Source organism: Staurois parvus, unplaced genomic scaffold (assembly GCF_062004578.1).
Source record: "Staurois parvus isolate SC_StPar_1 unplaced genomic scaffold, SC_StPar_1.0 ptg000237l, whole genome shotgun sequence".
In the NCBI taxonomy this organism is placed as follows: Eukaryota; Metazoa; Chordata; class Amphibia; order Anura; family Ranidae; genus Staurois; species Staurois parvus.
The window spans coordinates 1,920,750-1,933,250 of record NW_028318033.1 but is presented as its reverse complement, the minus strand read 5'-3'; the positions used below and the strand labels follow the sequence as shown (position 1 = coordinate 1,933,250).

Genomic DNA, 12,501 nt, shown 5'->3' with positions numbered 1-12,501 from the left:
CTGGCTTCGTGAGCAACGCTTAATGACTGGCTTCGTGAGCAACGCTTAATGACTGGCTTCGTGAGCAACGCTTAATGACTGGCTTCGTGAGCAACGCTTAATGACTGGCTTCGTGAGCAACGCTTAATGACTGGCTTCGTGAGCAACACTTAATGACTGGCTTTTCAGTAGTCACAGAGACAGTTAATTAGCATTACTTACAAAGCCAGTTATTTAGCAAAACTCCCTTATGTGTTGCTTTGAGAGAATTTCATATAACTGGCTTTGTAGTACTCGCAGAGCCAGTTACTAAGCATTATTCACAAAGCCAGTAACTAAGCATTACTCACAGAGCCAATTGCTAAGCATTACTCACAGAGCCAGTTACTAAGCATTACTCACAGAGCCAGTTATAAAGGAAGTTTGCTTAATAACTGGCTTTGCAAGTAATGCTTTATAATTGGCTTTGTAACCACTACTTGAGAGGTTTTCAAAGGGAACAGCACTTTATAACAGGGTTTGGTAACTAGTTTCCAAAACCTTTTCTAAAATAGCAACATCCAAACCCTGTTCTAAGTCTACATTCGCACGAGTGTTTAGGCACAATGCAAATGGAAGGGGCAGGAATCTGCTACTTCCTATTGGTGTTTTGGCCCCTGTGAGTGGCTAGCTGCGTTGCCTTTTTTGTGTTCACAAGGTGCAGTCCCCGTCACCAACCTCCAGCAACCAACTGATCCCCCTGGGCTGATCAGTCTAAAATGCCCTGGCCTATTTCCTGCCCCAGTCCGGGCCTGGTAACATGGGCAATCAAAGTTCATTATGCTCACTAATTCGATAAAACTTAAAACACCAGCAGGGTTTTTTAATAAATGTAATAATCTTACTGATACACCATTGATGAATAAATTGCAAAGAAGAAGACATACCATGATTTAATTGTGGCCAAGCTGATGCCAAAGAGGCTACAGCAAAAAGGGCATAATTTGCTGTGTCTGTACCCTCGCCCAAAGCTTCTTTTAATCCTGTAAGACAAAGTTGTAAACACTGTAAGATTAGCAATATATTTCACTGTGTCACCCAAACATATTTAAATAACAGTTTAATGAACTATAATGAGTGTATGAGGTGCTACAGTTAGGATATTCAACATTTTCAATTTTTGCTCAAGGTACGTGAACAGGCGTTGTGCTTTGTGCAAAAGTACCTTTGTGTGTGCTGCAAAAAACGCATCATACCTGCATGTTTATGCAACAGCACACAAAAAGATGCTACAATCTACGTCAGTGTTTAATTTTAACCACTTGCCATCGTGAATATTTTCTCCCCTTCCTCACCAGGCCATTTCAGCGCTATGTTACTTTAACTGGCAATTGTGCAGTCATGCAACGCTTCATCCAAATGAAATTTACAACCTTTTTTTTCCCCACAAATTGAGCTTTCTTTCAGAGGTATTTGATCGCCTGTGTTTTTTATTTTTTGCGCTATAAAAAAAATAAATAAAAAAGACCGACTATTTTGAGCAAAAAAAAAATGTATATTTTGGACTTTTTGCTATTAAACATGTCCTGTAAAATTAAAAAAAATAAAAATAATCAAATTTCGTCATAAATTTATGGCAAAATTTATTCTGCTACATGTCTTTGCTACAAAAAAAAAAATCCTAATACGTGTAAATGAATTGGTTTACGTGCAAAATTTATAGCATTTACAAATGGTGGTATATGTTCCGGTGATTTTTTTTTACTAGTAAAGGTGACGATCAGCATACAGTGTCAGTGCTTTTTTTTTCTTCCATATTCTGATAAGCCCCCTGCCCGCACACCCCCACAACCACCGGCCAGCTGTCACTTTGCCCTTAGCTAAAAGAAGGTTTTCTTTTAGTTTATTTTCCCAAGTTAAAAGAAAAAATGTTTCCTTTTCATTTCTTAAAATAAACAAAGCTTCCATTATCTTCGGGGAAAGTAACAGCTAATTCTGTGAGCTATAGTGAAGAAAAAAAAAAAAGCTGGCAATTGCATTTAAAAATCAGCACTGACATACACTTCGTATCGCAAAAAAATTAGCAAACAATTGTTAAACCAAGGAATTAAATTCAATGGATTTTCATTTGTAAACCAAAACTTATGTTAACCGAGGCATTCATAAACCGAGGTACCACTGTAGATATACTGCCATTTGAAAATGCTATAACTTTCACGTAAACCAATTAATTTACATGTATTGGGATTTCTTTTTTAGCAAAGATATGTAGCAGAATACACTTTGGCCTAATTTTATGAAGAAATTTGATTTTTAAAATCTTTTTACTGGACATGTTTAATAGCAAAAAAGTCAAAAATGTTGTTTCTGTCTCAAAATTGTTTGTCTTTTTTTATTTTTGTAGCGGAAAAAATAAACACACAGGCGATCAAATACCACTGAAAGAAAGCTCAATTCATGGGAAAAAAAAAAAAAGGACGTACATTTAATTTGAGTGCAGCGTTCCCGCACAATTGTCAGTAACACAGCGCCGTAATGCAAGAAATGGCCTGGTCAGGAAGGGGGGTAAATGTTCAGGAGGGCAAGTGATTAAATAATTAAAAAAAAAATGTTTCTAAGTGCGTGTGCAATATACACGACATACCATATGCCTCCTGGTGTGAACAAGTCCTTAGGGTTTATTCACACATAGCGGCTGGTGTGCGCTATGGTGCAGTGGGATCACTACATTTTTGGGGTTTTTTAACCATTATTGTAATGTCACACAGTGCAGAGCTGAATTTTTTTTTTTCAAAGAGCACACCATCCATACATCACTGCAATGTGGTGGTCAGAATTGGGCACAAAGTAGAAAAGGCATTTTGCCTCGTCTTGTGGCGGAACTGCGATGGAACAGACGCCCACCAAAGTCCCACTGCACCTGGTGTGAATGGGCCATAATAGTTTTCAGTACACATTTATTTGATCCTTTATAATAACTAGTCAGATTTTCACAAAGAAACACCATCACCTAGCCAATACAGGACATCATGGGAATGTTTCTGCATACGCACCCCCCCACTTTCCATCACTAACTCGTATTGCCTGCTATCCCTCGCCAAACGGTCGTGTACTGGAGAGCATGTGATTTCCTACCCAGTGACAATGCCTGGGCCTAGCACTCAATCACAAGGCCTACCATCACGAGTTGTTGCTGACACTGCTTTCAGTTGCAGCTGTTATGGAGGAAAGCCTGGCAAAGGAGAGCAGGCTAGGTAGGTTTTAATGGGCCCATGCAGAGACACTGTCACTTTTCCCAGCATAAGCAACATATAAAGTACATCTGGTCTGATACATCCACTTGTTTCTGCCAGCGTGAAGTCAGGCACTAAATTATTTCAAAATGAAAGAGAAGTATGTACTTTTAAGAAAAACATTTATATTCACCTAGGTGGATGCAGCATTGATCTGATGCTGCACTTGTTCCCCGCCGGCTCTGCAGTGAGACCTGAACAATCAAATACTGCTGATTACTCAGTTCTCCCCTACAGATATGAGCAGAGAACCATGACTGTCAGCCTCTGGCTCTCTGCTCTGCGACTCTCACTGGAGTGCTGGGCTGTGGAGGGGGAGGGAGGTGCTGGTTTAGGCTCAGTAGATTGCTAGGAGACTGAGCCAGGTGATGATCCAGGCATCTCGGTGGATCTCGACCATATGGTAAGGATCTTTTCTGAGCCTATGTGACATCAGCCGAAAGCAGGACACAGGAGTGCAGAAATAAGTACATCCAAAATAGTCTTGACCATACTTCTTTAACCTCTGTTGCACCACAGATAAAGAAAAATATTATATATGCAAAAAAAGAGGGGGTGGGGGTAATCAATTGTATAGTCCTAAAAAATCTAGTGAATTGCATGTCTTTCAGTTAGCGAAAAAGAGAAAAAAAGGAAAACCAACTTTTCGCTTCAGCTTCTGTTATCTGATCTTTTGCCACTTCTTCCTCTTCTTCAGACATGGCCTGGAAAATTGCACTCAAGAAAAAGAAAAGCAGTTCACAAAGGGGGCCTTCTGGGTCGCTGCCAACCAAAGCCTCTTCAAGCATTTCTGGAAAAATGTATGGATATGACATGAATAAACACTGCAGTCCACACATCTATACAGTATTAACATTGTATTGCATTAAAAAAAAACAAAACAAAAAAACAAATTAAAAAAAAAAAAAAAAAAAAAGTAGACCTACCAAAGGACATTCCCTCTGGAAACTCATCCCTAAGGTCAAACAAGTCTCCAAATGCATGAAGGAACTCTGAAACCATAAGAGCATCCCCAAAGCACTCAGGGGGAAGTCTGGTTTTTACAGGAGTGGCTGCAGGAAGCTCCTAAAATAGATACATTTATCACACATTTTAGATGAATTTATAAATAAACATTCAAGAAATACTAAACTGAAATGTTTAGAGAACTACCCAACAAAACAAAAACCACAATAGTTCTAGGTCAATTTTAACGCTGAATTTCAAGCAGACATGAAAGGACTCAAATAAATGCAACTGTTTTCAGTAATGAATCCTTAAAATGAAATCATTTTTTTAAAGACAAGCAGTATAAGTACAGGAATCTGACTTGGTACCAGACTCTTGAAGTCCCTGTCCAGCAGAACTCAAACTATGGGAGGAAGAACCAGCATAAGGAAACAGTTGTAGTGCAGTGCTAGGAGCATGCTGATGAAAGGAGAGGGAAGAATGGGAGAAAGAGCTCTTCTGTCTGCTGCTTCACTCAATGTCTGCATCCTTTACTGTCCAGCCACAGAGACCTACTGTACATGTATTACTGAACTGCAGCAGAGAAAATTGGACCTCCTCTCCCACCAGACAGGGATATCTAGCACATCTGTATAAATCTCATGACTGTATACACAGAATTAGAAATAATTTAACAGGTAAAACAACTCCCTCATATGTATTTTATTGGTCTACTTAGCTGTTGTCCTGGAATACATCTTTAGGTTTTCATTTTAAACTGGACTTTATCAGTTTTTCAGTATTCATATATAATCTTTGCCTCTATTTTTTTTATTTCTAAAACAAAAAGGAGCCCAAAAGCTTTTTTTTTGCCATGTACATAAAATCTTAATTCAATTTATTATTATTATTATACAGTATTTATAAAGCGCCAATAGTTCGCTCAGCGCTGTACATTACAAAGGGGGACAGAACATGTGACAGAACAATACCAATACAATGCAAAACATGAGGGGATTGAGGGCCCTGCTCTTTCGAGCTTACAATCTAGGAGACAATAAACATTTAATACTGGATGAACCTGTCACATGGGACTCCCAGAGAATTTTGAAATATCGAAAAAGACAGTACAGCAGAAGCAATGTTACTCTAGACTGTTTATAACTGAACCCTCAAGGGTCACCTGAACAGAGCAAGCAGGTAGGGATACAAAAAGGGTTCAAGTAAAAGTAACAGTCTGTTTTACAAATATGTATTAAATGTTTACCAAAGGATTTCCAGTTCACTATGGGGTTAAAGAGAGAGCAAAGAGGAAACAGCTCCACATACACACCTCTGCTTGAAGTTCGCAATGTCTGACATGAGAGGAGTAAGCCTAGGTTCACAATGCTGCAATCAAATTTTGATTTAACTGTCTGTGCGGTTAGGTGGAGCAACTTGGTTGCTACTTTGATGTTACTCTGATGCGGTTTGCATATTCTATGGAGCCAAAATCATGCTGAAGTAGCACCAAAAGTAGTACAAATACCTATTTCAAAAATCACACTGTGCAGAGTTGCATTGATGGCAACGAGCACCATTGAAACCAATGTGATTTCCATTGTCATAAGATTCTGAGCAACTCAAGTAGCATTTGAAGTCGCACCAGTATGAACGGAGCCTAAATCCCAATTCACATCTATGCGGTTTCTGGCTGTTTACACAGCAACCCATACATTTGAATGGGCTGCTGTACCTTCAGAAAATGCAAGGAAAGGTCCCTGCACCTTTTCCAAAAACGCAGGCACAGGGAAAGCATATAATGCAGTGCAGTTCCCAGTAAAGGAAACCACACTGGGGTTTTCAGTGCATAGGGATGCCATTAGGATTATTGGTACAATCGCATTTCCTAAGCAGCTGCGTGTTTTTCTCTGCAGTTTCTGGAAGGCGTGCAATTAAAAGCCTTCCTACACCAGCTCAGATGTGAACCTAGCCTTATTGTGTAACTCTCCTAGTTGTGTGTGTAAAATGTTACCTTGATTTCTATAACAAAAGCCTTTTTAACCTGATCATACCTAACAAAAATTTTTTTTTATATATATTAAAAAAAAAAAAAAGCTGTATACTTTTCCTATATTGTCTAACCACACATCAGCGGTCTAACACTTTCAGTAACATACTGACCTTAAGATCATCGCACTCCATATCATCCCGTCGTTTACTCCACATTTTTAAGCGTTCTGCGTATTTTCGTTTTTCTTCACGAATTTTCACCCTTTCCTACAATACAGACCAACAAAAATAATTTACTACATCCATCTGCACTGGAAAAAGAGGCACAAATTTGTTCACGCAATCACGGTCTTCTTTCACTTACGTAAACAAAGTGCATCTAAAACCAAAAACGTAGCCAAAACCCTAGCAGTTTTTGTTGTTGTATGTGCATCCGCTAGGGATATTTACTGTATTTGTCCTAGTGACCATTGTAATCTAGATTTAAGTGGAAAAAAATCCAAAAATTATGACTTGTCATCAGAACAGAAACTGAAATCCTCAAACAGAGACAATTGTTTCAGTGACAACTGTTTGAGATGAGATTTCCCTCAATTTGTACATATTGTCTCACTTCACCTTGTCACCGTCATCCATTTCCTATGCTATCCAAAGTATAAAGAAAAAAAAAACTGATGCACAAAAAATAAAAGCAATATAAAATAGACAAATTAATACAGGAAACATTTACCTTCCGTTTTTCATTTGGAGTGAAAAAAACCCACCACAAGTCGCATGTTTCTGCCCACTGCCCTACTACATCAAGTCTAATGACAGAAGACTTCTGAATGCACAGAGCAGTGAAAAGCTCCATGTGGATTAAGAAGACCAACTTTTTTCCCTGGATCAGAACCAATAAATCAAGGGGCAGAATGGATTAACAATTACCTTGTCTCTTTCTAACTTAATACTTTCTCGTTCTTCTCTTTTCTTTAGTCTTTCTACTTCAGCATTCTTCTTGATTTCCTCCTTCTGCTGTATTTGCTCTTTCCTTTCTCTAGCTCTGGATTTTATACGTTCTGCACGTTCACGTCTTATTTTCTCTTTTTCCAGGTCTAAATAAAAAAAAAAAACATAAGATTGATGGCAAAATAGAATTGTAGTCTGCAAAATTATTTTCTCTGAATTCTATGAGAGCAACAGCCTATTGATTGGGGGAGGAAAACCCAGAAAGCAAAAGCACAAGCTCCTGAGAAAGATTAAAAAGGACCCCCACCCTAGGCAGGGGGAAAAACATAGGTGAAAAAAATGTATCTTGCGTTGCATTAAATTTTAACATACCGCATTAATAAACACAATATGTGCTATATGCATTTTAAACACCAAAGACTATAAACCAAACTAGTGGCCTATGGTACAAAAAGGTTCCACATCCAATATATAAAAACATAGAAAAATCAACACAAAATAGACCCAATGGACTTCTGAGGTACCCACACAAATATACAAAACTGAATTCTCTTACTGATACACATAGTGCATTTGATTGAAATTGTTTTGGTTTAAAGGCGTTAAGAGTTTAGGGCTAGTCCCACCCCCAGCTGATTTATATGTTATTGTTTGACATTTAATGTATGCTATGATTACATGGTATATAATGCTGAGAGTGCGACATACCTTTTTGTATGAGTGCTATTGGATGTTATAGTCCAGTGGTCTCCAAACTGTGGCCCGGGGGCCAGGTGTGGCCCTTGGCTTGCTTTTATCTGGACCTTGGGGCACCATTTTATCCACGGATACCAACCACGGGGCATAATTCTCTCCACTGACACCAATTATGGGGTACTATTTCCTCACAATGACACCAACAATGGGGCCCTAAGACAATGATGGGGCACAATTCCTCACAATGACACCATGATGGGGTGTTATTCCTCCCACTGACACCAACGAAGGAGCATGGTTTACTCCCACTTGCATCTGGACCTTTTCTACTCCCACTGGCCACAGTCCGGCCCCTCGAAATCTAGAGAACAGTAAACTGGCCCTTTGTTTAGAAAGTTTGGAGACCCCTGTTATAGTCAAACAAGCTACGTATTTTTAACTTGAGATAACTATGTGCATCAATGAAATTTGATTTTATATATTTATTTGTGTGGGTGTCTCAAAAGTCCACTGGGTCTATTACACACTCAGGATTTCATTTAACCGCCTTATTCAGTACTGGGTTAAAAACCTACTCTTGCTCCCAGTAATGTTCTTTATGATCTCGTACAGAGCTGCGTCAAAAAGGCTAACTCTCAAAAAGGGAAGATCAACCATGGCCTCCCTAAAGGTCCTAAAGTGCTAAAAGCGCCAGAACGCTCGAGTACAGCACTTCATCACACAGGTATCATCTAATCTGTTATATCAATTTGGCCCGAAGAAGCCCATTTCATAACTAGTTCAAGACCCTAGTCTGTTACAAAAATATCTAGGACTCCAAGGCTGAAGTCAAAACTAGCTTTAACGGGAACCGGACACCATCTTCTTATTCGCTAATTCCATAAAGGGTGGGCCTTTTTCTCTGAATGACTGTTGTCTTGTTTATCTTCCCAACAGATGGGTCTATAATCAACAGGATAGCCTACTTTTTCAGGAGGTCCCCTGCAATGGACCAAAGATTGCTTAGGCAAAAGTATCAGCTAGCAGGCTAAACAGGAGAAAAAAGAATGGATTTCCCAATTAACACAAGAGAGGTGGATGGCCGCGACGCTAACGCCCCCCGTTAGAACAGCACCATGTGCTGCAATGTGCAGAATTGTCCGAGGCGTTTGGGTAGTGGTAAAAACGCTTCCCAAATGCCTCTCTGCTGCCTGCACACAACGCTAGTGTGAACGTAGCCTTAGGAATTCAGCTATTTGTGCTGGATTAGTACAGGATAAGTCAAATGCGCTGCATGCCACCTCATGGGCTGCTCTCTTTAATTTAAAGTTTACATTTATTTTTTGCAGGTCCAAGAACATAACTATGCTTTCGATGCAACAACGCTGGATCCTTTGGTTTCAGCATCTAAGGCTGCAGAGCTGCATGCAGCCACTGCACCCAACCCTCTCCTCCTCCTGACCAATCACTCAGCGTTTTGTATTAGGTGAACTCATTCACAGGAAACAAGGATTTCTGTGAATTAACAGAAGGGAGGTGCAGGCAGAGATGCTGTGTGTGAGAACACAGCATCTGTCCTGTCAGAGTTCTAGGAGTATTGTGACAGCTGCATTCCTGGAGTGCTGTAAAACTGTCAGAGGAAACTTAAAGAGAGAAGTTTAATGAGATACATTCCACTGGCTGGACTTAACTCACAGCATGCCAGTGAATTTACAAAGTGGCTGAATTCCTTGAGCTCAGCTTCAATGCTACAGCTACCTGCTCCGCAAGTTCTATCAGCAAGGTATCAACACTGGAAGGAGTTACCGTATTTGCCGGCGTATAAGACGACTTTTCAACCCCTGAAAATCTTTTGAAAAGTCGGGGGTCGTCTTATACGCCGAGCCGGTGTCAGGGCGGCACTTTTTCGAGGGGCGGCGACGCCCCCCCTCCTCCTCCAACTTACACCAAGTACAGGGGTGGGCAGAGGGGCTGCTGTACCTTACCTGGCTCCGGTCCCGGTCCCACGACGATCCGGTCCAGGAAGCGCGGCTGCTCCTTCTTTTAGTTCGGCCGCTCGATGGTCCCGCCGCCCGCTCGGCTCCGCCTCCTCACCGGTGATTGGGCGCCAGCACTGGAAAGGCACACAGGCGACCAATCACCGGCGAGGAGGCGGAGCCGAACGGCCCCACGAAAATCAAGCGGCCGAACTGAAGGAAGGAGCAGCCGCTCCTCTCCCCCACTGACACTAACGATGTGGCACTATTCTTCCTTCCCACTGACACCAACGATGGGGCACTATTCTTCCTTCCCACTGACACCAACGATGGGGCACTATTCTTCCTTCCCACTGACACCAACGATGGGGCACTATTCTTCCTTCCCACTGACACCAACGATGGGGCACTATTCCTCCCCCACTGACACCAATGATGGGGCATTTTTCTCCCCACTGATACCAATGATGGGGCACTATTCCTCCCCCACTGACACCAATGATGGGGCACTATTCCTCCCCCACTGACACCAACCATGGGGCACTTTTCTCCCCACTGATACCAATGATGGGGCACTTTTCTCCCCACTGATACCAATGATGGGGCACTATTATCCCCACTGACACCAATGATGGGGCACTATTCCTCCCCCACTGACACCAACCATGGGGCACTATTCCTCCTCCCCACTGACACCAACGATGGGGCACTATTCCTCCTCCCCACTGACACCAATGATGGGGCACTATTCCTCCCACTGATACCAATGATGGGGCGCTATTCCTCCCACTGTCACCAATGATGGGGTGCTATTCCTCCCACTGACACTAATGATGGAGCACTATTCCTCCCACTGACACTAATGATGGGACACTATTCCTCCCACTGACACCAATGATGGGGCACGATTCTTCCCACTGACACCAATGATGGGGCACTATTCCTCCCACTGACTAATGATGGGGCACTATTCCTCCCACTGACACTAATGATGGGACACTATTCCTCACACACTGACACTAATGATGGGGCACCATCATTGGTGTCAGTGGGAGGAATAGTGTCCCATCATTAGTATCAGTGGGAGGAATAGCGCCCCATCATTGGTATCAGTGGGAGGAATAGTGCCCCATCATTGGTGTCAGTGGATGAAATAGTGCCCCATCATTAGTGTCAGTGCGAGGAGTAGTGCCTCATCATTGGTATCAGTGGGAGGAATCGTGCCCCATCATTGGTGTCAGTGGGAGGAATAGCACCCCATCATTGGAATACCATACTGAAATAGCATACCATATTGAAATCAAATCTGATGTTTTTTCATTTTTATTTGGTGTGTGTTGGAAGAGGGGTAGTCTTATACGGCAAGTATAGCTCAAACCCTATATTTTAACAGGAAAAGTAGGGGGTCGTCTTATACGCCCAGTCGTCTTATACGCCGGCAAATACGGTAGATCTCTTTTAAACGGATTTTGAACAGTCAGACATGGTTTGAAAAAGTTGGGTCATATTAAGGATTGGATGAAGGGCAGAACTTGCCAGGAAGAAGAGAGCTGTAAAAGGGCTTTTATTGGTAAGGTTCTTAACCACTTCAGGTCCGGACACTTTTACCCCCTTCCTGCCCAGGCCAATTTTCAGCTTTCAGTGCTATCACACTTTGAATGACAATTGCGCGGTCATGCAACACTGTACCCATATGCAATTTTTGAGACAGATAAAGCTTTATTTTGGTGGTATTTATTCACCACTGGGATTTTTTTTTTTTTTTTTTTGCTATGTAAATGGAAAAGTCACAAAATTTTGAAAAAAAGTGTTTTTCTTATAAAATTTTGCAAATAAATAGAATTTCATCATAAATCTTAGCCAAAATGTATTCCGTTATCTTTTTAGTAAAAAAAAACAAATTAGTTTATAACCAAAAATTATAATTTTTAAACATTGTTTTTTACATTTTTTTTTTTTATTCATGTTTTTTTTTTCCACATACTGTCACCCTAGCAGTACAGTACATATTTTATTTTATATTATTTTTATGGGTTTTTTTTTTTTTACATACTGTCACCCTAACAGTACAGTGTCACCATGGCGACACTGTACTACTTGTGGGGTGTGAAGTTTTTTTTCTTTACATTGATTGCTTTTACACCCATAAAGGCTGTAAAAGCAATCATTTCTCCTCTCTGGCTGCATTCTTGCAGCCATTGAGAACTACTGTGTGAGCTGTGATTGGTCACAGCTTGTCACATGCTACAAGGCTGTTGTGAATAGCCTTGTACCATGTGACCTCTGTGATCATTCACAGATTTCACACGTAGTAAGCAATGATGTCACAAGTGACATCTTGCTTACTACTCTGCATGTGATCACTGATTGGCCAACGAGTGATCACATGATCGGTGCTTCCAGGGGCGTGCATAGCTAGAAAATGCGGGTGCAGTTTATAAACAGCAACCCGCCCCTGGAGTGCCAACGTCCTGCCGTTTATAAACAGCAGGCAGACGGCAAGTGGTTAAAGACCAGGAAGTCCTCTACCAGCATATAGTAAGTGCCCTGATAAAGTGGGACACTGCAAGAGCTACAATGGAAATAGATCACACAGGGACAAGAAAAAGCATTCTGGGGGTGCAAACTGCTTGTCAGGATATCTCCAATCCCCACTGAGGCATAGTTTAAAAAAAAAAAAAAGAGAGAGCAAGATGAAAAGTCTTTGCAGCCTTACAAGTTTAAATGACCCA

At 41.2% G+C, this 12,501-nt stretch overlaps 1 protein-coding gene across 1 annotated transcript in view; it reads right to left on the bottom strand.

The window, feature by feature from the left end:
• BAZ1A (bromodomain adjacent to zinc finger domain 1A) overlaps nt 1-12,501 on the bottom strand; it is an 84,203-nt gene that overhangs the window by 42,448 nt on the left and 29,254 nt on the right. The window contains exons 9-13 of the mRNA XM_089680225.1: nt 7,098-7,264; nt 6,342-6,437; nt 4,178-4,316; nt 3,895-4,041; nt 906-1,001 (exon numbers count right to left, since the gene is read on the bottom strand). Coding sequence (XP_089536351.1) covers nt 906-1,001; nt 3,895-4,041; nt 4,178-4,316; nt 6,342-6,437; nt 7,098-7,264 — 645 coding nt within the window. The remainder of the gene's footprint in view (nt 1-905; nt 1,002-3,894; nt 4,042-4,177; nt 4,317-6,341; nt 6,438-7,097; nt 7,265-12,501) is intronic.